The sequence below is a fragment of the Orcinus orca genome, chromosome 14, assembly GCF_937001465.1.
Source record: "Orcinus orca chromosome 14, mOrcOrc1.1, whole genome shotgun sequence".
NCBI lineage: Eukaryota > Metazoa > Chordata > Mammalia > Artiodactyla > Delphinidae > Orcinus > Orcinus orca.
In genome coordinates, this window is record NC_064572.1 from 61,032,347 (window position 1) to 61,058,171 (window position 25,825).

The 25,825-nt window shown below is 36.3% G+C and overlaps 1 protein-coding gene across 9 annotated transcripts in view; it reads left to right on the forward strand.

Moving 5' to 3' along the window:
- Nucleotides 1-25,825, forward strand: part of R3HCC1L (R3H domain and coiled-coil containing 1 like) — an 87,475-nt gene that overhangs the window by 33,592 nt on the left and 28,058 nt on the right. For 5 of the 9 annotated variants that reach the window (XR_004482618.2, XM_004268429.4, XM_049697102.1 and 2 more), the window contains one exon: nucleotides 20,363-22,170. Coding sequence is in view for 8 of the 9 variants with exons in the window: in XM_004268429.4 (XP_004268477.1) it covers nucleotides 20,377-22,170 (1,794 nt within the window). In the remaining variant the exon portion in view is untranslated. Of the gene's footprint in view, nucleotides 1-18,304; nucleotides 18,414-20,362; nucleotides 22,171-25,825 lie in introns of all 9 variants that reach the window. The other 4 variants (XM_033425735.2, XM_049697099.1, XM_049697100.1 and 1 more) reach the window with 2 other exon arrangements.

Genomic DNA, 25,825 nt, shown 5'->3' on the forward strand with positions numbered 1-25,825 from the left:
TCCATGTGCCAGGAATGGTGTTGTGCATTGAGGATTTAAAAATGATAAGGCATTTCTTACTTTCAAGGAGTTCAAGGTATAATTGGAGTCAGACAAGCTAACAGTTTGGTATGACAGTAGGGAGTTGAAAATACCTAACCCATATTTTCTCAAAGAATATTTATTGAAATCTACAGCATGCAGCAGGCATTCAGAGATCATTTAGGGCTGTATCTCAAAAGGAACAGTCCAAAACGATCCTAGGCAAGTAGGTCTTCAAATGGCAATGGGCAGTATTGGGGTTGGATTCACTATAGGACAGGCACAGTGTAATCCTAGACAAGGTTAGACCCCTGAAAACTTCCTGATCAGTTTTGTTGACCCACTGGTGTTCCTCTGGCTTTTCACTTCCATGGCTCCATTATGTCTTTTGGAGTAGCTTTTGAAGAGAAAGGAGGGTGGTTAAGGTTTCTCATTTCTGAGACATCAACTGATTGATACAGTTATTCCTAATATTTTTCTTTCCCAGAGCACTGTAAGATATTAAAGTGGAGGGCATTAAACACTGTTGTATTCATATTGTATTCATATTGCATACATAAGGCAGTTATGAGCACAAACGCTGGAGTTATATTATCTAGATTAGAATCAGGCACTTTCTAGGTCCTTGGCCTTTGACGTATTATTTAACATCCTATGCCTCATTTTCCCATCTGTAGAATTGGACTGGTAATAATCTCACTTTGTAGGGTTGTTGGGAGGCTTCAGTGAGGGTGTTAACTATTTCGAATGTCATCAAGTAAGCTACATAAGATTTGGTAAGTGGCCAAAATAGGTATCATAAAGTTCATATATTAAAGTTCATAAACTTTGCTCAAATAAGAAGCATCTCAGATCCTTACTGAGAAGCCTTTTTATTCTTATTTTGTATATAATTTGAACACGCTGGAATTTACAGTACCTGTTAGATTCAAAAAAATAAAAATGCTTAGAGTGGCAAGAAGTGACAGGTGGTGAAGAGACAGAGACAATAAAAATCCTGTACTCTGCTAAAAAATAGTAAACTGAGGTCATAATATAGTTGCGTTGTCTGTGAGGTGAGAACACATTCTTTCACAATGAATAAGGCCTTGATGTGTCACTCAACAAGTGGCCAGTTTAGCAGTTTGAATAGGGCTGTTTGACTCCTCATTTGCTTCCCATTAGTGAATCTGTTTACCTTTGAGTAAGGGCCTCTAAATGAATGTTTACCTGATTTAAAACCTTTTTTCTCTTCAGTCCAGGTATGTTAAAGAGAAGGCCTAGATTCACTAATGTCACACATTATTGTCTTTATTCTGTTAATTTAAATCACAGCATATATTTTATAAACCTGGTTTGAATGGAAGAATAAACCAGGTGGATGTAGAAATTATTTTGTGTTTTCAAGTGTGAAATATGTCATTGTATTAACTAGTGCAAGTGCATTTATGGAAGGATGCATTAAGAAAACTACAGCAGAATCAATTGTGGTTCATTAACAGATTTTATAGTTTTAAAAATATGAAACCATTTCTTTGCTGTCCAAGTATAATTTATCATGTTATTATATCACACACAAGTGTCTCTTTGTTGTGTTTGGATCAGGTTTTGTTTTTTGTTTTTTAAGTGAAGCCCTTTTGCAAAGGGAGGACATTTCTTGGTTTCTTGTTTGTAGAAATGTGCTTGACACTGGGAGTGCTGGAACTTGAAAGTGTGCAAAGATTGGGTATATCCCTCATTTTATTATTTTACTAAAGACTTCTGGTCAGGTGATATAATCTGCTAATTTTTCACTCATATTTTACTTTTTCTTTTATCTTGCTCCACAACCAAAATTGCAAATCAGTTGAAATAGAGCATGTTTTCTATCCCTGCTGTGAAAATTTCTGACATTGAATATGCTGTTTTAGAATAGTTTTTCAATCAAGTGAAACAACTTAGTGAATAAATTGATTTTAAGTTATAAGAATCTAAATATTTTTTTAATTAAAAAAGTGAAATGGAATAGATTTTAAAAAATAAGAGCAGTGCGGGAACAGTCATTGACAGGAAGACACTGGAACTCACCAAAAAAGATACCCCACATGCAAAGACAAAGGAGAAGCTGCAATGAGATGGTAGGAGGGGCGCTATCACAATAAAATCAAATCCCATAACTGCTGGGTGGGTGACTCACAAACTGGAGAACATTTATACCACAGAAGTCCACCCACTGGAGTGAAGGTTCTGAGCCACACGTCAGGTGTCCCAACCTGGGGGTCTGGCAACGGGAGGAGGAATTCATAGAGAATCAGACTTTGAAGGCTAGCAGGATTTCATTGCAGGACTTTGGCAGGACTGGGGGAAACAGAGACTCCACTCTTGGAGGGCACACACAAAGTAGTGGTCTCCTATCGGGACCCAGGGGAAGGAGCAGTGACCCCATAGGAGACTGAACCAGACCTACTTGCTAGTGTTGGAGGACCTTTTGCAGAGGCGGGGGGCAGCTGTGGCTCACCAAGGGACAAGGACACTGGCAGCAGAAGTTTTGGGAAGTACTCCTTGGCATGAGCCCTCCCAGAGTCTGCCATTAGCCCCACCAAAGAGCCCGGGTAGGCTCCAGTGTTGGGTCGCCTAAGGCCAAACAAGCAACAGGGAGGGAGCCCAGCCCCACCCATCAGCAGAGAAGCAGATTAAAGTTTTACTGAGCTCTGCCCACCAGAGCAACAGCCAGCTCTACCTACCACCAGTCCCTGCCATCAGGAAACTTGCACAAGCCTCTTAGATAGCCTCATCCACCAGAGGGCAGACAGCAGAAGCAAGAAGAACTACAATCCTGGAGCCTGTGGAACAGAAAACACATTTACAGAAAGATAGACAAGATGAAAAGGCAGAGGGCTATGTACCAGATGAAGGAACAAGATAAAACCCCAGAAAAACAACTAAATGTAATGGAGATAGGTAATCTTCCAGAAAAAGAATTCAGAATAATGATAGTGAAGATGATCCAGGGCCTCAGAAAAAGAATGGAGGCAAAGATCAAGAAGATGCAAGAAATGTTTAACAAAGACCTAGAAGAATTAAAGAACAAATAAACAGAGATGAACAATACAATAACTGAAATGAAAACTACACTAGAAGGAATCAATAGCAGAATAACTGAGGCAGAAGAACGGATAAGTGACCTGGAAGAGAGAATGGTGGAATTCACTGCTGTGGAACAGAATAAAGAAAAAAGAATGAAAAGAAATGAAGACAGCCTAAGAGACCTCTGGAACAACATTAAACGCAACAACATTTGCATTATAGGGGTCCCAGAAGGAGAAGAGAGGGAGAAAGGACCCAAGAAAATATTTGAAGAGATTATAGTTGAAAACTTCCCTAACATGGGAAAGGAAATAGCCACCCAAGTCCAGGAAGTGCAGAGAGTCCCATACAGGATAAACCCAAGGAGAAACATACTAAGACACATAGTAATCAAATTGACAAAACTTAAGGACAAAGAAAAATTATTGAAAGCAGCAAGGGAAAAATGACAAATAACATACAAGGGAACTCCCATAAGGTTAACAACTGATTTCTCAGCAGAAACTCTACAAGCCAGAAGGGAGTGGCATGATATACTTAAAGTGATGAAAGGGAAGAACCTACAACCAAGATTACTCTACCCAGCAAGGATCTTATTCAGATTCGATGGAGAAATCAAAAGCTTTACAGACAAGAAAAAGCTAAGAGAATTCAGCTCTACAACAAATACTTAAGGAACTTCTCTAAGTGGGAAACACAGAGAAGAAAAGGACCTACGAAAACAAACCCAAAACAATTAAGAAAATGGTCATAGGAACATATGTATCAATAATTACCTTAAACGTGAATGGATAAATGCTCCAACCAAAAGACACAGGCTTGCTGAATGGATACAGAAAGAAGACACATATATATGCTGTCTGCAAGAGACCCACTTCAGACCTAGGGACACGTACAGACTGAAAGTGAGGGCATGGAAAAAGAAATTCCATGCAAATGGAAATCTAAAGAAAGCTGGAGTATCAATACTCATATCAGATAAAATAGACTTTAAAATGAAGAATGCTACAAGAGACAAGGAAGGACACTATGTAATGATCAAGGGATCAATCCAAGAAGAAGATATAGCAATTATAAATATGTATACACCCAACATAGGAGCACCTCAATACATAAGGCAACTGCTAACAGCTCTAAGAGAGGAAATCGACAGTAACACAGTAATAGTGGGGGACTTTAACACCTCACTTACACCAATGGACATATCATCCAGACAGAAAATTAATAAGGAAACACAAGCTTTAAATGACACAATAGACCAGATAGATTTAACTGATATTTATAGGACATTCCATCCAAAAACAGATTACACTTTCTTCTCAAATGCGCACGGAACATTCTCCAGGATGGATCACATCTTGGGTCACAAATCAAGCCTCAGTAAATTTAAGAAAATTGAAATCATATCAAGCATCTCTTCTGACCACAACGCTATGAGATTAGAAATGAATTACATGGAAAAAAACGAACAAAACACAAACACACAGACGCTAAACAATACGTTACTAAATAACCAAGAGATCACTGAAGAAATCAAAGAGGAAATCAAAAAATACTTAGAGACAAATGACAATGAAAGCGCAATGATCCAAAACCTATGGGATGCAGCAAAAGCAGTTCTAAGAGGGAAGTTTATAGCTCTACAAGCCTATCTCAAGAAACAAGAAAAATCTCAAATAAACAATCTATCCTTACACCTTAAAGGAACTAGAGAAAGAAGAACAAACAAAACCCAAAGTTAGCAGAAGGAAAGAAATCATAAAGAACAGAGCAGAAAAATGAAATAGAAACAAATAAAACAGTAGCAAAGATCAATAAAACTAAAAGCTGGTTCTCTGAGAAGGTAAACAAAATTGATAAACCATTAGCCAGATTCATCAAGAAAAAGAAGGAGAGGACTCAGATCAATAAAATTAGAAATGAAAAAGGAGAAGTTACAACAGACACCGCAGAAATACAAAGCATCCTAAGAGACTACTACAGGCAACTCTATGCCAATAAAATGGACAACCTGGAGGAAACGGACAAATTCTTAGAAAGGTATAACCTTCCAAGACTGAACCAGGAAGAAATAGAAAAAATGAACAGACCAATCGCAAGTAATGAAATTGAAACTGTGATTAAAAGTCTTCCAGCAAACAAAAGCCCAGGACCATATGGCTTCACAGGTGAATTCTATCAAACATCTAGAGAAGAGCTAACACCCATCCTTCTCAAACTCTTCCAAAAAATTGCAGTAAGGAACACTCCCAAACTCATTCTATGAGTCCACCATCACACTGATACCAAAACCAGACAAAGGTACTACAAAAAAAGAAAATTACAGACCAATATCACTGATGAATATAGATGCAAAAATCCTCAACAGAATACTAGCAAACAGAATCCAACAACACGTTAAAAGGATCATACACCGTGATCAAGTGGGATTTACCCCAGGGATGCAAGGATTCTTCAATATATGCAAATCAATCAATGTGATACACCACATTAACAAATTGAAGAGTAAAAACCATATGATCATCTCAGTAGATGCAGAAAAAGCTTTTGACAAAATTCAACACCCATTTATGATAAAAACTCTCCAGAAAGTGGGCACAGAGGGAACCTACCTCAACATCATAAAGGCCATATACGACAAACCCACAGCAAACATCATTTTCAATGGTGAAAAACTGAAAGCATTTCCTCTGAGATCAGGAACAAGACAAGGATGTCCACTCTCACCACTGTTATTCAACATAGTTTTGGAAGTCCTAGCCCTGGCAATCAGGGAAGAAAAAGAAATAAAAGGAATACAAATTGCAAAAGAAGAAGGAAAACTGTCACTGTTTGCAGATGACATGATATTATACATAGAGAATCCTAAAGATGCCACCAGAAAACTACTAGAGCTAATCAATGAGTTTGGTAAACTTGCGGAATACAAAATTAATGCACAGAAATCTCTTGCATTCTTATACACTAATGATGAAAAATCTGTAAGAGAAATTAAGGAAACACTCCCATTTACCATTGCAACAAAAAGAATAAAATACCTAGGAATAAACCTACCTAGGGAGACAAAAGACCTGTATGCAGAGAACTATAAGACTCTGATGAAAGAAATTAAAGATGATACCAACAGATGGAGAGATATACCATGTTCTTGGATTGGAAGAATCAATATTGTGAAAGGACTGTACTATCCAAAGCAATCTAGTGAATCAGTGCAATCCCTATCAAGTTACCAATGGCCTTTTTTACAGAACTAGAACAAAGAAATCTTAAAATTTGTATGGAGACACAAAAGACCCCGAATAGCCAAAGCAGTCTTGAGGGAAAAAAACGGAGCTGGAGGAATCAGACTCCCTGACTTCATACTATACTACAAAGCTACAGTCATCAAGACAATATGGTACTGGCACAAAAACAGAAATATAGATCAATGGAACAGGATAGAAAACCCAGAGATAAACCCACACACCTATGGTCAATTAATCTATGACAAAGGAGGCAAGGATATACAATGGAGAAAAGACAGTCTCTTCCATAAGTGGTGCTGGGAAAACTGGACAGCTACATGTAAAAGAATGAAATTAGAGCACTCCCTAACACCATACACAAAAATAAACTCAAAATGGATTAGAGACCTAAATGTAAGACCGGGCAGTATAAAACTCTTAGAGGAAAACATAGGAAGAACACTCTGACATAAATCACAGCAAGATCTTTTTTGATCCATCTCCTAGAGTAATGGAAATAAAAACAAAAATAAACAAATGAGAACTAATGAAACTTAAAAGCTTTTGCACAGCAAAGGAAACCATAAACAAGATGAAAAGACAACCCTGAGAATGGGAGAAAATATTTGCAAATGAATCATCAAAGGATTAATCTCCAAAATATATAAACAGCTCATGCAGCTCAATATTAAAAAAAAACCCAATCCAAAAATGGGCAGAAGACCTAAATAGACATTTCTCCAAAGAAGACTTTTCTCCAAAGAAGACATCCAGATGGCCAAGAAGCACATGAAAAGCTGCTCAACATCACTAATTATTAGAGAAATGCAAACCAAAGCTACAATGAGGTATCACCTCACACCAGTTAGAATGGGCATCATCAGAAAATCTACAAACAACAAATGCTGGAGAGGGTGTGGAGAAAAGGGAACCCTCTTGCCCTGTTGGTGGGAATGTAAATTGATACAGCCACTATTTAGAACAGTATGGATGTTCCTTAAAGAACTAAAAATAGAATTACCATATGACCCAGCAATCCCACTACTGGGCATATACCCAGAGAAAACAATAATTCAAAAAGACACATGCACCCCAATGTTCATTGCAGCACTATTTACAATAGCCAGGTCATGGGTAAACCTAAACGTCCATGGATAGACGAATGGCTAAAGAAGTTGTGGTACATATATACAATGGAATATTACTCAGCCATAAAAAGGAACGAAATTGGATCATTTGTAGAGACGTGGATGCATCTATATACTATCATACAGAGTGAAGTTAAGTCAGAAAGAGAAAAACAAATATCGTATATTAACGCATATATGTGGAACCTAGAAAATGGTACAGATGAACCGGTTTGCAGAGCAGAAATTGAGACAGATGTAGAGAACAAACGTATGGACACCAAGGAGGGAAAGCGGCCAGGGATAGGGGTTGTGGTGTGATGAATTGGGACATTGGGATTGACATGTATACACTGATGTGTATAAAATGGATGACTAATAAGAAAATAAATAAGTAAATAAATAAACATTAAAAAAAATAAGAGCAGTGCGAACAGTAAGGGTAAATATGTATTTTATGAAACTTTTTTCAGTCACGTATAAATATGTGAATCTGTGTACTGTGTCATGATGTGAAATGTTTTTAACTGGAGTGCAGAAAAAAGTTTAAAAAAACTGGCTCAGAAAGTCTTTCTATACAGGAATCTGTGCTCACAGCCGATCAGTTTCATTCACAAAGCTTTTTAAAAAATATAAAAAGATCCAGAAGCATATAGTAAGGTGTTTATAGTGGTTATCTCTGTAAAGTGAGAACACAGATTTTTTTAAAATTTATTTTTAGGTTTATTGCATGATGCTTTTGTATTAAGGGGAAAAAAAATCACTTTTTTTGGTTAGCTTTACACTTCATTAAATTTTTTCTTAAAACTAGATTTCCCCTCTTTTATAGACCTTTGAGCCATCTATTATCCTTTAAGAAAGGGTTGCCTGTTTAAGGAAATCCCATTTTTTCCTACCTGGAGTCTTCAGGCCATAGTAACCAAGTAAAAGAACTTTGTAATCTAGTTTTGTCAGCAGAACACTGAACACTCTCTAAAAGTTTGTAAATGAATATTTACTGCTACATTCATAAGATTACCCATGCTCCAAAAATGTATGTATGTGTATAGTGGCCATTGCTAAAGAAGCAGAATTCATTTGTTTGTGTTTCTTAGATTGAATTCAGATGCCTGAAGGACTGATTTTCAGTAGGCTTTAATAAATCCTGAAATTTGCTAAGGCAAAAATAACTTTAAAGGGCTTCCCTGATGGCGCAGTTGTTGAGAGTCCGCCTGCCGATGCAGGGGACACGGGATCGTGCCCCGGTCCGGGAGGATCCCACATGCCGTGTAGCGGCTGGGCCCATGGGCCATGGCCGCTGAGCCTGCGCGCTCTGCAACGGGAGCGGCCACAACAGTGAGAGGCCCGCATACCACAAAAAAAAAAAAAAAAACTTTAAAGAAAGATGTTGAGTATGTAAGCTTAATTTATATATGAAATACTGAGGCTCAAGGTACCTTAACTGTCCTGAGGTGAATATTTGAGCAATTCAGAGTATCATATTCTATTTAATACTCCCCTTGTGTCTCTAATAATATGACAAAGCTGGTATTGATAGAATTTCTAATCTTATAATTGCCAACTTTTTGTTACAAGATTTAAAAACTATTGTAAATATGCCTTTATTACAGTTAAACTCCGCATCTCCTATTTTCATCATCAGTTTCTCCCTTCCTATTGGGTCATTCTTCCTCACCTCATTCCAGTGAGGTGTTTATCTCCCCAGCTCCACTGAAACTATTCCAGTGTCACCAGCAACCTCTATCCTGTCAAATCCAATAGAAAATTCTCAGTTCTTACTACTTGACTTTTCAACATTTAATGCAAATGATTACTCTTGCCTTTTAAAGAAATTTCCTTCATTTGGTTTCTGGGATACTACATGCTTCTGTTTTCTTCCTATTTTCTTCCTCCATCTCCTGTGCTTGGCTGCATCTCCCCTTCCTGACCTCTAGAGTTGTAGTTCCCCCATGACTCAATTCCCCCAGCCTTTTCTCTCTCTGTCACTCCCTGGGTAGTTTTATTTCTGTTCTTGGCTTGAATCTTTATGGTGATGACTTCCAAATTTTTATCTCCAATTCTTACACCTCCCCTGAGCTTCAGACTTATATTTCCAGTTGCTTCCTTAACAACTGTACAGTGTCCAACAGGCATTCAAATTTAAAGTGTCCATGTCACAACTCCTGATTCCTCTTTTCTTATTTCCTTCCCCAGTCTTCCCTATCTTAGTAAATTTAACCGTCATCACCCAGGTTGATCATACCGAAACTCTCAAAGTGACTCCTCTCTTCCCGTTACATCCCATAGAACCATACCACCAAGTTTTTGTTAGCTTTGCCTTCAGAATATATGATTAATCCAACCTTTTCTTGTGACCTCCTTTGTTACTACTCTAGACTTGCTGCATGTCTATTGTTAGACTTGCAGATTTTCCTCCTCATTTCTTATCCGTTATTGTCAATTCCTCACATTTTTGCTAGAATGATCTTTAGCAAAGGTTAAGTGAGATCTTGTCATTCTCTTGCTTCCAGTGATTTCCCCACACATTCAAAATAAAATCCAAAGACCTTGTCTTGGCCTGCAGGTCCCTGTTTGTTCTGGCCCTTAGCTGTCTTACCAACTTCGGTGCCCCTTTTTACTCTGTTACCGCACTTGTTTCCCGTTATTCCGGGAACATTTCAAGCTTGGCCTGCCTCATAGCTTTTGTACTTGCTCTTCTTTTTTTCCTGGAATTCTCTTTTCCAGATAATTTCTGTGACTCACTGATTCAACTCAAGTATAAACTCAGGTATTAAATCCTCAGAGTGGTCTTCCCCACTTTTCCATATGGTCTTCCCTTCTAAAATAGCCACACACCCATCACTCTGTATTCTTGTCCCTCCTTCATTTCACTCCACCACATTTACCACTGTCAAACATTATAATATATATTTAAATGCTTATTTTTTATCTCCACCATTACAGTGTAAGCTCCATGAGGCCAGACTTTGTTTTGTTCATTGCTGTGTTCCCAGTGTCTAAGAGGGGACTTAGCACATACTAGGTATTCAATAAATGTTTGTGGAGTGAATGGGACCCCAAATCTCAACTGGGGGTTGGGAGAGCATCACCTATTGAGAAGTCTTACTTGCCATGTTTTAACAGATAGTATTTATTTAGTGCCAAATGCAGTGCTATGAGACAAAAAGACACTAACCCTACACTGAAGGAACTTACTGTTTAGAAGAGAGCCAGACGTGCAAACACATACCTGTAAAGCAATATGATAATTGTTTTAATGAAGGTATTTGTAACGATATGTAGTGGGAACTTATGGGCAGGACCGTAGTATATCAGGGAGTCAGTGATGAAATTATAGAGGAGGTGACCTTTAAGGTGAGATTTGAAGGGCAGGTATGAGAGTATCAGGCAGACATCAGACTGAGAAAATAATGTGTGTTAAATCACAGAGATGTGAGAAGGCAGCTGGGCATGTTTCTAGTACTATCAGGAGTTGGAATCAGTGGACTCTAAAGTCTGATATTAGGAGCGGCTGGAGTTGAGACAGCCCGCTGAGGGCAGCTAGGCAGTTTTAGTGTGGCAATGGAGCTAGATCATGTAGGGCCAAATCTGCTATGCAAGATACTTTATGTACGTGATAAAGAGCCACTGAAGAGTTTTGAACAAGGAAATGACCAAATCTGACTTGTATTTTAGAAAATCATGGGAAGCAGTATAGAAGTAGAATGAACAGGGCTTGTTAATTGATTGAAATGTCATAGATAATGACTTCCCAGTTTCTGGCTTGAACTGCTGGGTTGATAGTGATACCATTCACCAGACTATGAAATTAGGGAGGGAAGGACAGTGAATCTTCTGAGGGGATGCCTAGAAGTTAAAAGTGTATAATTATATTTTAGTGCTCAGAAATCTATTGGTTTACGTGTGTCACTTAATATATTTTGTATATTACGTTTAATTATAAACGTACTAAATCTGCTTTTAGGATACTTTTATTCCTTTACAGATGCACATATATGCTACCGAACTGAAGGATGTTGGCGTTTCTTAGTTTTGCCCGCTTCTAAGTAGACCAGTGAGAATGTGAATGCTCTTGATAGTCCAGTAAAACAAAGGCAGTTGTTAAATGATTCTAAATCTAAGGCCCTGCACAGTTTTAAACATATATGAAAAAATGCTCCTAAATTTGTTGAGGGTAGATTTCACCACATGGGAATGTCCAATCAGTCTTATTTTCTGATTTATGAAATATAAGTAGACTTTACTTCTTTTGATGCTTTATTTTTTTATCATTATGAAATTTGGGAAAATTAAATTGTTTGTACCAAGATAAGCTTATCTATACATTCATGTTTTAGTTGATTCCTTGGTTTGGTACATTCCCTTTTTGCTGAAAGTGAAAAAATCTGAAACAGGCAAGACACAAGAGGAAAAGCCAGACTGTGTTCTTGTGGCATTAAGGACATGGCCAGATCTTAGACTAGTGCAACGGTTCCATTAGAAATATAACACAGACCAAAAATATGAGCCACGTATGTAACTTTAAATTCTCTAGTAGCCATATTAAAAAATATAAAAATAAACAGATGGAATTACTTTCAATGTGTTTTATTTAATCCATTATATACAAAATAGTATTATTAAACATATAATCAATTTAAGAATATTAATGAGGCATTTTACTTTTTATTTGCTATACCAAATCATTGAAATCCAGAGATATTTTACAAGCACAGCACATCTTAATTTAGACTGGCCACTTTTCAAGTGCTCAGTAACTGCATGTGGATAGTGGCTAGTGTATTGGACAATGTAGTTCTAGATTATTCTTAGACCAAAAAGTAGAGGTTGCTCAGCATTCTGCAACATTTGTGAGATTATCTTTCCAATGTCAAGTAATTTCTGTGCTGTTTGTTTTATTATTCTATGAAGTATATTAAAGAGTAGCCCTTTTCTCCATTCATCATTTTCCTACTTATAGTAATTTTGTCCAATAAAGATCTGTTTGTCAGTTTTCATTACCTTTGCTTTCTCCTACACCAATTTATGGTAATGGCCTCTTATACTAAAGCAATAGCATATCTTTAAATTTTAGTGATTTTGTTTTTAATTACAAAAATAACTACATTTATTGTAACAAATTCAAACAAACTGAGGTAAATGTATAAAAAGATAGTAATTCTTAATTCTTTTCCCTCTCTCATTTTCTGCTCTCCCAGATGTAACCACTGTTAACAGTTTAGATGATAGCCTTTCTCCCCTTAGGAATATATATTTATGAGAAAACTTTGTTAAATGAGAAAATTGGTACTTTGAAAATATGTCTTAAAGTGGACCTATTTAAAATGGAGACTAAAGTTTCATAATTATTAATGAAAAAAAACCTGTTAGGTTTATTTTTTCTGACATGAAAATGTTTATTTTACCACATATTTAATAAAATTGAGGTTGTAATTACAGTTGTGCTATATATATATGCTATATATATATATATGCTTTATATATATATGCTTTATATATATATATATTATATTTATATATATAATATATATATAAATATAATAGATATAAATATAATAGATATATATATATTATATTTATATTATATATATTATATTATATATATATGCTTTATATATATATAAATGCTTTCTTTGTATAATTTTTTTCACTAAAATTGTGTGATAGTCTGATAGCATCCTTTACTTTGATTTTCTTAGTATTTATCATACAGATTAGACAAGAGCTTCAGTTTTACCAAAACTGTTGAGAGCTTTAACAGTTTCTCAAGAGATTTTTCTTTAGCCCTTGACATTTCCTTTCTTGATTCCTGTCCTGTCATCATCCTTGTTAGATTTTCCCTTCTTCAGTTGTTCACTGGTTTGATTCTGCCAGAACTTCATTCCCCAAGGGTTTTGCTCTGAGATGAGTACTTCCTTCAGTATTTTTATAGACTTCATGAAATCCTGCATTCTTTTCAACATTTGTATTTTCACTTGACAATTGAATTGCATTGTGTTTACTTTGTATTATTAGATGCTTATAACATTAGACTATTAGTGAGAGATTGATGGGCAAAGCCAGGATATATAGTTGCAGTAGATGTTAGTGTCAAGTAGAAATGGATTTTATATGTGATCAAGGCACATTTTGAATATTATTGTATTATAAGGACTTTTGATTCCTTGTGTAAACTTGTAACTTAAGGAACTCAACTGCCTATTTAAATAATAGCTAACTTTTATTGAGACTTTTAACATGACTAGCAAGTTTCTATATGTGCATCATTTAATTAATCTGTTCAATGTGTCTATGATATAGGTCTGTTGTTATCCTCATTTTATACTTTGAGTAAACTAAGGCTTAAAGTGGTAACTTCTGCCACAATAAAATTAAGTAATTTGTCTGATATAAGGGCTAGTCAAACGTTGGGCTGGGAACCATAGCCTATACTTGATGGTACACTTTTGTGCAAAAACAAACAAACAAAAAAAATGAATTGGATTGTAATTTTCTTGTTTCAGTTAGTATTATGTTTTGGATATCAACCCATTATGTGGATGGGCTGTAATTTTAAGACAGTTCCCCTATTTAGATTTTCTTTACAGTTTTTATTTATTTTTTATTTTACTAATGTTGCCGTTCTTGGTAGCTAAGAGGCTTGGATTTTAATAGCCATGTGGGAAATAAGAGTGGAGGCATTGGCCTGAGAGAGATGAGTTGGAACTGAGTTCACCACTTAAAGCCTTAAACCTCAAAGTGTTATACCCTCATTCAAAGAGTAGACTAGGGAAAAAAAATTATTCAGAGTTACAGAAAGAAAATAAGGACGCTTGTCTGTTCTCACCTGGGTTCTGAGTGAGGGGGGAATGTTTCCTGAGATTGTATAGCTACTGTTTTACTCTCATCTGGGTTTGTGTTTCATATTTATATTTACTGCATCATTCAGAAAACTTCAAACTTAAAAATTCACATTAATGAAGAATCACTGTATAGAGGAATACTTATAGTCTGGCTGTATGGAATTCCCACTGATAAAGGCGCATTGATGCTGAACTCACTACCCAAAGTTACAGCACCGCCACCACCAACAAAAGAAGACAGTGCTTTAAGTAAAAGTCAGAGACGCAAGAGACAGCAGAGTTAAATCCTCAGGAACTTCACAAAGTAGAACTATTGAATAATAAATATTTAATATTAAATAATTAAAACCAATTAAAAATTAATTTAAAAGTAAATGCCACAGTTATAATAATGAACATTAAATAATAAAATAGAAATGTTAAAAATGATTAAAGATAAAAGAAGAAAACAAATAGAAGAACAACAAAACTATCAAAAACATAAGGCCAGGGAGAACAGAGGCAGGGTGGAGGATAAATAGGACTTGTATAATAAAACTTCAGTCATTAAAATTTTTAAAAAAAACTGATTGGATAAGATAGAATGCAAAATAGACAAATGTGAAGAGAAAACTAGTGGTTTAGAAGATGGATCTGAAGATACTGCCCTGAATAAATAAAACTGGTAAAATTCAAAAGCATAGTGTTATCCCAGTAGAAAAATAATACAAAACACAAACTAAAACACATAGTACACACTTGAGAACACCATACACATAATAGAATATCTTGAGAATCATCAGAGAGGAAAGAGAGACCACTTAAAAATCAGTGACAAACTGACAACAGATTTCTTAACAGTAACAGTAGAAGTCAAAATCCATTAAAGAATGGGAGCAATGTAAAGATATTTTCAAACAAAAACTAAGGGTATATATGAAGGGATTGTAAAATAAAACCATTGTACAGTTGTCTAGGAGACAGATACAAATAATGATCAACTTGAGATATTTAGACAAGTACTCATGTTATTGATAAAATGATAAAGAACAGACTAGGAATATAGTATAGAGCTTTCTGAGCAGTAGAAGAACTCCATCAACCTGAAAGAAAGCAGGAAAAGAAGAAAACTACAAAAAATAGGATAAATGGAAAGGAAGCACAAAATAAAAAGGTAGAAATACTTCCAGATGTATCTATTATCACAATAATGTTAATTGACTAAATTTGACAGTTTGACATTGACAGAATGTCAAATTTGATTGACAATTTGACAGACATTAAATAATTCATAACTTGATTGTATACTGTTTGCAAGAGATACCTGAAACATGATGACACAGAAAGTCTGAAAGTAAAAGGATAAGAAGAGATACCTAACTAAGTAATATAGTTGCTATAGCTATATTACTTTCAGACAAAATAGACTTTTGGGTCGTTCCCCCCCAACCCCGCCAATAGAAGGGATCCCCTTTAGGGTCACCAGTAGAAGGGATCACTTCATAATGGCAAAAGTAACAATTTACCAGGAATACAGAACAATCCTAAATGTAAGTATCTGATAACATTACTTTGACAAATTATATAAAAATAAATATACAAACGTAGAGAAATCAATAAATCCACAAACACAGTGGGTATTTTATCCATACTTTGCAGTGATTAAGCACAGACAGTAAATAGTATGATTTGAACAATACTTTAATAAACTTGATTTTATGAATACACATACACAGAACCCCCAAATTTAGCTGTTATACATTATTTTTAGGCACAGATGAGACAGTTACCAAAATTGACCATTTACTAGACCATGAAACAAAATCAACACATTTTGAAGACTTGATCTCATTTATACCACAGTGTAATTAAGTTGGAAATCAATTTAAAAGTAATTAAAAATACATATATACATTTGGCAGACACTTCTAAATAACTTATGAGATGAAGAAAGCATGGAAATATGTATTTTCATTATCATGTCATTGCAAAAATCAATGTGAGATTGACTGTGAGATCTGAAAAGGCTTAGACACAGTGACTAACCAAGTAGCAGTGAATTCCTGTAGTGCCCATGTTAAAATACTGTTTTTCACTAAAGTGAACTAGGGCTTCTTGAAAAAAGTGGCTGATTCCAGCTCTGGTCTAGTATGACAAGCTGTCATACTACAAAGCAAGGAACTATCAAGGATAACTTGGGCTTGTGTAGAAACGACCTTGAAGGGGCTGCCATTGGCCAAAGATAGTTTGAGCTTCAAGAGGAATAATTATTGCACTGGATTGAAACAAAATAAGTGAAAATCTGTGAGGTTTTTTGGTTTTGTTAAAATCAACAACAACAACAAAATGTTGGTCATGGAACCAATTCATTTAGAAACTGGTAAATAAATAATCAAATATTCTGTCTTATCTATATAAACTGTACCTCAGAATCACAAAATAGTTGATGAGGGAAAGTTTACTGTAAAAGAATTCCAGCTAATAAATGCACAATGAATGTCAGAATTAGAATGTCATCATTTTGCAAACCCTGATGAAATAGTGTATCTTGGCAGTATTCCTCTAAAGCTATTAAAACCACTGGGTAAAAGACTGAGAGGGAACTTTATAGTGGACGGTTCAGGCTGATGGACCTGAACCCACTGATCAATGTGTATTATTACAAAAAGGAAATAATCAGACATTATTGCTATCTGATGTGATGCAGTAGGAAGTTCATAGCACCATATATGACATATTCTTGCTATAAAATAATTAAACCCCAATTTTATCAAGACTCTAGATCAACCACTACTTTTTAGGAAGCACAGAGATTATATATAAAAACTTATTAATGCTAAAGAGTACAATGAGCAAACTCGAGAATGTGGGAGATTCTAAAGGACATATAACCCAGTTTCTTTAACAAATGAATGGCAAGATGGGAAAACAAAAACAAAGCCAGTGCGACAGGCACCTATGAAAGACCAGTGCAGTGTGTAGATCTTTTTGGATACTGATTTTAACAAAACGGCCAGTGGTGGTGTATTGGAGCATCTCCTACTGGTGTAAGAGCTAACTGTTTAGGAATTTTTCAAACTGATTATTAAACCTATCCATTATTAAAAATTAAATTATAGCTCATTATTAAATAAGTGACATTTATAAAAAGTTAATAAATATTTAAAATTCATCACTTCCTAATTATTTCATTTTACTATGATCTGTGCTCTTGAAGTTATTTATGTATAGTGTACCTTTATGGTTGAAATACTGTGTCGTGGTAGGCTACTGTGTGTCCTTTTCCTAACTCCAGGTTCATTGATAACACCACATTGGTAGCTTGAAATTAGCCACGGTAGGAATATTTACATCACAGAGATCAGCAAATGCCATAAATCACGGTTTGATTTATTGCTTATTGATTGTCTAGACTTAAAGTGATGGAGAAATGGTAATAATGCTGACTTACAAAAGTGCTATGTCTTTAGCTATTTATTATATTGTGCATAGCTCAAAAAATTGAGAATATATTCTTTCATTCAAAAATGATTATCCACTTCCATAAAGAAGTCACATCACTCACACTGGTGACATCATTGATGTAAGTGAAAATAATACTCCAAACTACACTTGGAAAGCCAGTTGCTAAACATTTACCAGCACAGTGCTGGATGGGCATAATTGAATTCAGTGCTTTGGTAAGAAATAGATAATACTCTAAATTTATTATACTGTTATTCAGCTTTTGAAATAACCATGATGACATGTAGACATTAACTAAGAAAAAAAGAAGGTAGAGTTTTAAAAGCCATTTGCTGTAGCACAAAATAATTTTAAATTTGAAGCCTTTGATATATGTCTGTTGTGTATGACAAATAGAATCATAGAGTTTGAAGAACACTTAAAATTAATCCAGACCAATCTGCCTTACAGATAGAAATTCTTTCTCTAGTATTAGTCCATTGTCTAGATTGTATTTAAATTATTCTAGAGACAGAATACCTGATAATGGCGTTGGAGAACTCTAAAAGTAGAGTTCTTTTTTATATTGAGGTAAACTTTGTTTTCTTTTAATTTCTACCAGTTGGTTCTGGTAACTGACTTCTGAAGAAATATGGAACCAACCAATCCCGTAGAGCAACCAGTCTTCACGTATAAAGGTAGCTGGGATGTTTCCATTTAGACCTTTTTGGGTAAGGAGTATACCTTTAGTTCCTTTAACCATACCTTGTGTTGTATATTTTCTAGACTTTGTAATCTAAGACTGTTGCCTTTCTAAACATCCACATCACTATCTTTTGGCTTTTATTGACTTTGTAGATGAAGTAAAAGCCTTCAGATCTTTTTTTTTTTTTCTGTGCAAATTATACATTTTATTCTGTGTTGCTTCTTTTTTTTTTTTCTGTTAACCCAAAGCAGGTCTTTGTATTTATTCATTCCTAGTCTTCATATTGCTTTCAGCACAGCATTCCAGATTATAGAAATGATATTAAATTGTAATTTAATCATTTTTGTTATTTATTAATCCTGTCGATTTTGTGTCGGTTCACATTCGATAAACACTGTGTTCATTGTTTGCATCCAAATTATTGTTTAAAATGTTGAATTTTAAAGGGCAATGGGGACATAGTTCTCCGTTACATAACCCTCTCTAAATTTGCTTCTACCCATTATCATTACTTTTTATTGTGAGTCCACCTACCAGTTCTTAGTAGCCCATATTTTACCATCTTACAGTTCATCATGATATATTTTGTCAGGTGTTTTGCTACCTGAGATCAAGATACATTGTGTCTATGGCATCCCCTCCAATGAAATATACTTTAGTACTTCTATTTTGAAAAATAGACGTTTTAAAAAGATTTGGCATGGCTAAATGTTGAAGTCATATTCTTCCACAAATGGAAAGATAGAAAAGCCATGCAGAATGATGAGCTAGATAATAATTAAGACATCAAAAGAGAAAAGGAACAGGTGGATCACTGGAGACACTTGATGATCAGGGCCATGGTATATCCCTGGGCTGAAAAGAAAATTGCCTGGCCATGAAAGTGGAGCTTCTTCGCTGAGGAAGTATTCTGATCAGGTGAAATTTTAGGGATCTGTAATAGAGTGGACAGGATTTGTTAGCCTTTCCCTCTTACTGCCTTTTTCCTTTGAAAGGTATGTGGTGAAATATTAACAGTGGGTGCTTCTGAGTGTATATGGGTGTTTCTTTGCTATGTGTAGGACCTTCTTATTCTCTTTGCTCTGGGCAAACTAGTATGTACTTCACAGTATTATTTTGAAGATGAAAAGAATAACTCAGTATGAGATTGTCTAGTGCATTTCCTCATATTTTGTAGATAGTAAATAAAGTTTTATTTAACCTTTGTTAAATTTTTTCTCCTTGTTAAATTCCATCGACCAACCATGGTAGAGATTGTCAGGGAGTTACCAGTGAGTTGTCCCATCACATTCCTTGGCCTCCACCCTCCTTTATCCTACCCAGACCCATTTTATTGCTACTAGAAGGAAGAAAAATTTATAGTAGGTCACTTGATTAAATAGTGTTAATAGAATGATGACTTTCTCTTTCCCACTACCTGTTTCTTTCCTAAAAATCATAGTGCACAAGCAGCATCTTCTAGAAAGCAGTCCATGATTAGTTGTCTCATTTTCTAGCCCACATTCAAGTTACTCTCATTCATATGTTACTCTTAAAATCATATTTATGTATATATATTTATGTTGAACAAATGTGCTTTTAGGGGTTCTCCTTGAATGTATTCTTCAGTGTAAATTTTGAGCTCCTAAGATGGTTGTGTTTTATGAGTACCTGATAGCCTGTAATCACTTTTCTCATCTGTTTTAATTCAGCTGAAGACAAGGCTACTTGTTAAAAAGTAGAGAGGACTTGGAAGGTGGAGGAAAGAGGCTATATGGATAAAATTCATGGGCTCATGAGTTATTTTGGAATTTACTCTCCTTAGTTGCTTACCTGATTGCATTAATTATTTTATGGCAGGTTTTACTTTTTTTTAACTTAAGGGTTTCTATAGGATGGATTAGTAGGCCCTCTACCTAGTCTTTTAAAATCTCTTGGCTCAATACATTGTAATTAGTTTTTGGTAATTGAATCTTTCTCTCTTTTTTCTTGCAGATTGAGGGGGTGCCATGCAGCGAGAAGCAGAGAGATGCAGAGTTCGAGTCAGGAGGCCTGACATGGCACTTTATGTACCCAAAGCTCGAAGGGGCATAGTAGTGCACAAATCAGGTGATGAGGGAAAAAGCTGTGGTCCACCTAACTCCGTGGTAAAAGAAGAACAAAAGGAAGATTCTTTCTCTCAAAAGGGGATCATTAGAGACAAGCGTGAGGCTCAAAGACTAAGTATTAATCCAGATAAAAAGGAACACAATCATAGGGAAGGAAAGAAATCTTCAACAAAATTTAATAAAGATGTGTGGCTTCAAGAAAGAAATAAAGATAGTGTTTGTACTAAGAGGGCAACCACAGAATCCAAAAAAGTATTATCCCAAGGACATCAGCAAAGAGTCCCAAATCCTGGGATTATACCTATCATACCTTTACAAAGACATTTTAAACCAAAGAAGGTAGAGTGTTTGGAGGTTGAAACCAGAGATGTGACAGAACAGGATGGGTTGCTTCAATCTCAGTCTTGTTCAGAAATCAGTAAGGCTCAGGTTCCAAACAAACCATTCCAAAATGTGGAATTCTGTGATTTCAATAGGCATGAACTAAATGGGGAAACATTTGAAGATAGAAATTTGGAAAGCAGAATGGAAACTGATGCCAGGGTTGCAGAGATACTATCCCAATTTCCTGGAGATTTTAGTTCTGTGGTGAAACCTGAGAGTATGATTGCACCAGTAAAACCAAGCTCTGATTCTGGAATTGTACAACAAGGCATGCAGACATCGGGTGGAATGCTGAAGCGCAGCAACGGAGGCATCACCACTGATTCTGTTCCTGGAAGTCCAGTTGGTATCATTGATCAGACTTGCATAGACTTGGATGCTGAGAATGTTGGTGATACAGCCAACAGTACAGATTTCATCTTGGGTCAGAAAGGTATAGATTCCATTCCTGAGACTATGGGTCACATCTCTCATCAGATGACTACAATCAGCAAATTAGAGAGCATAAATGGCATTTTTGATCCAACAATGATTAGAGAGTGTGAGGAGAATGACAGCACTGCTGATGAGTTATGTGTAAAGTGTGAATCTTCTGATACAGCTGTCCTTGCTCATGAAACATATACAAATAATGGATCTAAGAGTGTAGGTGACATTACCAATAAGACATGTATGATGGACATTACAGATATCATATCTGATCAAATAACTGTAGTTGCTGTTAGAGTAGCTCATGAGGCCTGTAGCAACACAAGTAGTTTCTCAGACTATTTCGAAATAAGTGCAGATACATCCCCTCTTCATGTAGCTAAAAGGGGGAATGACACTGAACATTTCAGCAACCTGACTGCTTGCTCAGATATTTATGCTGAGAGTGTTTCATCTAGTTTCACAGAGTCAACAGGAAAGTTGATAGAGAGCTTGTCAGATTGTGCTTCCTCCTTACCTGTAAAGAAGATTGCTGGTAGTAATTGTAACACTTTTTTGGACTCTGAACTCAGTATGTTAAGTGGGACAAAAGTATTTTCAGACAGTGCTTTGGGCAGTGATCAAGATTGTACTGGTGATATAACAGAGGCATTGCATGAACTTAAAACTGCTGAAGAGTTCAAAACAAAAGAAGAAGATGGCTCAGAGACTACAGAATTTGGTGTAACCTTTCCTGATATAGAATCAGTGTCTGTGGAAACATCCATGGAATCGAAAGCAACTGATACGTCTCACACAGAAGCAAGTGCTGCTACTGAGGAGAGCTGGGAGTCTATGTTTAATGATGATGGTGACTGCCTGGACCCACGTCTTCTACAAGAGGTATGTTTTAGTGGAAACTGGTTGGCTCTTAGGTGGTTCATCAATTCATAGGACCTAGGATTTTAGGGGTAATTTTGATAGACATATTTATACATTCACACACATTACATCCAATGTAACAGTTTTGCAAGAAACTGTTAGGTTGGCCAAAAAGTTCGTTCGGGTCTTTCCATAATATCTTACGGAAAAACCTGAACGAACTTTTTGGCCAACCCAGTAATAGGATTGTAGATTGAGAAAAGAATATCTGATAGATCTTTAAGAAACAAAGCATACAGTGTTGAACTATATCTATTATAGCCAAATCCTGAGAGATCTTACTGAATAGGTTAAAGATGAATTTAATGGATTCTGGCTAACTGTTGAGAAGATACAGAGGGAAACTTCTTCCAAAGGGCTTTTCTGTGTTGACAAGATGTATTTCACACTGGCCTATTTGAGGGGAGAAGAATAATTTATTATTCATATTTATTTTATTTTTCCAGCAGATGTTGGAATGATGTTAGACACTATAGAGGGAAGGGAAGGGTGTAATAAAGGAAGGTATGATTGTTTTTTTAAGGAGTTTGTGCTGAGTTGAAGAGTAAATGATTGTTGAATATGCTGGCTAGTTAGAGTTCATAAATACAAAATGTTGGATTTGAAGGCATCTTAGAAATTATTTAGTTCAATTTTTTTCATTTTCTTAGTTTAGACATTCCCTCTTCCAGCATTTAAATTCCTTACCATAAATAAGAATCATTGGTTTTGAATAGTAGAATCATTCCCCCTTTTATTCCTTACACCTTTGCCCAGAAGGGGAAAAAATGATTTTCCCTATAAAATCTCCAGTTTTGTAAATGGGGAAATTGAAGGTTAATGGTTGTATCTTTAAGACAAGCGGAATCAGTATTTCAATCTACTTCTGTCTTAATCCAGTATATATGTTCTTTCTACCAGACCACTTCCTCCCCTATAAAATAGTTTTGTTTGAGTGACTCCATAGAGCCTTTTAAATACTAAGTGATGAGTCTTTTGATTCTGAGAGTTGAACCAGAAGTACAGAAAAATGTTCACAAGCATGTATAAAAGAGACACGTGAGACTGAAGAGGGCAGCGCATTGGACAGAATTGACTTTCCAGTACCATGCACTTCCTCCTTATTCTTAGGAGGTGTTTGCATGCACATTTGTACCACAGTTAGTACTTCTTATGGGCGAGTCAGGAAACAGCAGGTCTTAAACATTTCTTAAAAGAATATAGAGCAGAAGGCACCTACAAATTAACATTCATGAATCCTTTGAAATTGCATGCAGACTTTTGTAGGTAAGTGCAGTTTTTCATAACTTTTATCGGATTCTCAAAGGTGATAGTTCCCCAAAGTATGGTCCCTGGACCAGCAGCATAAGCAGCACCTGGGAACTTGTTAGAAATGCAGACTCTTCAGCCAGGCTGTCTTTATGTTTATGAGACTTTCAAGTGATTCTGATGCACATAAAGTGAGAATCACAGCTCAAAGACAACATACAAACTTAAATTATATCAAGATGTGAGTGTGGTAACCAGAAGTGGCTGTCAGCTCATAATCAGAAAGCAAAACACTGTTCAGCAGAGGTTTTAGACCCAAATCAGGCTAAGATGTACTAATAATATGGTAAGTTAGGTGAATATAGAGAAGTTAATAAGGATCCAGACATTGGGAGAAGGCCTTAGTCTGGGGAAGGAAGCAGTGTTCTTAGGAGTTGGCAAAGGGACTGCTTAAGGGGGTAGGAGAGCACAGGTGTACGTGGGAGAGAAGAAACAGCTTCCTACAAAAGAAGGGCATGGGACACAGAGCCTTTTGTACATGGTAGACCTAGTAAATATTTACTGAATGGATGTAGGCAGTAGGGCAGAGTTGCTTTCTGCCTTTTTAGGTTAGCCTCCAGGAGCTTTCAAAACATCATTGCTGCCGGAACTTGGATTCTGTGTGGTAGGTTAGGGATATGGCTTCTGTATTGGCGGGAGGGAGGTTTAGGTGTGCAACTCTGTTGTTCAGCTCTTAACACTGTTTAGGTGCAAAAGAATTTAGGCAACTGAGTCTTTTGAGAAGCATAGTAATATAGCCAGAGGACACTAGCCTGACCTAAAGCTGGGAATGGCAGGAAAACAGAGCAGGTAGTGTTTTAAGCTGAAGACAGCCAGTGCCTGGGTATTGCGTTTGTATATCTTCTGAGGTGTTTGGTAGAGATTGGAGTCTGTGTGGAGGCATGAGGATAGAAGAGAGCAAGAAAGAAGTTGGACTGAGAATGCAAGTAATGGATCCAACTCCAAGCTATTGCCTCCTGTGCTCTGGGTTTTAGAAGATGTAATAATAATAATGTTATTAAAAGATGTCACAAATCCAAGAACATTAATAGCTTTGGTGACTATTACTCCTAATTTATTATTTATACTGTTCCAAATGTACGTTATTAAAGGCTAAACCAGAGTGTCTGTCTACCTTGAAAACTTTCCAACCAAAGATTTTTGGCTCTTTTCCCAGCTGGCCTATTTCTTTGTTGACAATGGCTAGCCATACAGGTATGCCTAGTACTTCTAATAGGCAGGGCAGTATGCTCTAGAGCAGGGTGTGGTAGCCATTGGCATGTGAAGCAGTTTCCTGTGACATTTGAACTTCTGAAACTGCCTGAAGGGTTTAGGTCATTGTTGAGCTCCCAGAACTGCAACTCTTGATGAGTCTCCAAAGATTACACATCTCCTAAAACCGTGGTATGGGATGCCCAGAAATTGAAGTTGATAATTGATAAAGAAAAGGATGTTGGCATGACTTCTTTTAACCCTTTGAGATCTTGGTACCAGCACACAGGAATTATTGTTGTCTAGATAAAACTTCCTCTGCTGCCTCCTGTACTGATCAGCAAACCTATTGGTAGGAGGGTTAGTAAGATACCAGCAGCATAACATTGATGTTGATAGACACTGACATCTGGTCCCTTCACTGGCCATTTCTGGTCCTGATGTGTGTTTTTAGATAGCGGTAAATATTTAGGTAGGAGTTTCCTTTTGTTATAGAAGGTTGCTAACAAGGTATGACCATGGAAAAGAGAAAAGGAACACCATTCATTCCCAAACCATCTTCCTTCTGTGTGTGCCTACTCATGTTCATACTTCATCAGTGGTATCTTTCCATCTGGTCTTCCCAATCATGCTGGGAAGACGAGGAAATCCAGATATGTCTCCTCGGCTTTCTCAGTCTTCCTCTTGACTAAAATTTAATCTGCCACAGTGTTTTCACTGTTCAGTCTGGATAGCATCTTCCCAAGAATGCCAGCATCAGTTTGCCATATTAACCTTTCTGTACTGTCTAAATAGGAGCCAAGTCCAAGTTGGTTCAGGATATTCACTTGGTCCCTGCCCATATATTCGTGTACCATATGTTACTATTCATTAGAGGAAACTGGAGCTCTCAAATTTGTCCTCTGGCACTGGGGTCAGTAAGTGATCATCTGACATGCTTCATTATTGTAGCTTTCTTTTTTCTTCCTTTGGTTCTCCTTTTCTGCATTCTTATTCACTTTTGCCCTTTCTTCTCTTTTACTGTGCCTTAATCCAAAGCTATGGCCATGGATTTCTCTCATTGATGATAATCAGTGATATTGAGATGTTGCTGATACCTATTCTAGAGAAATATTTT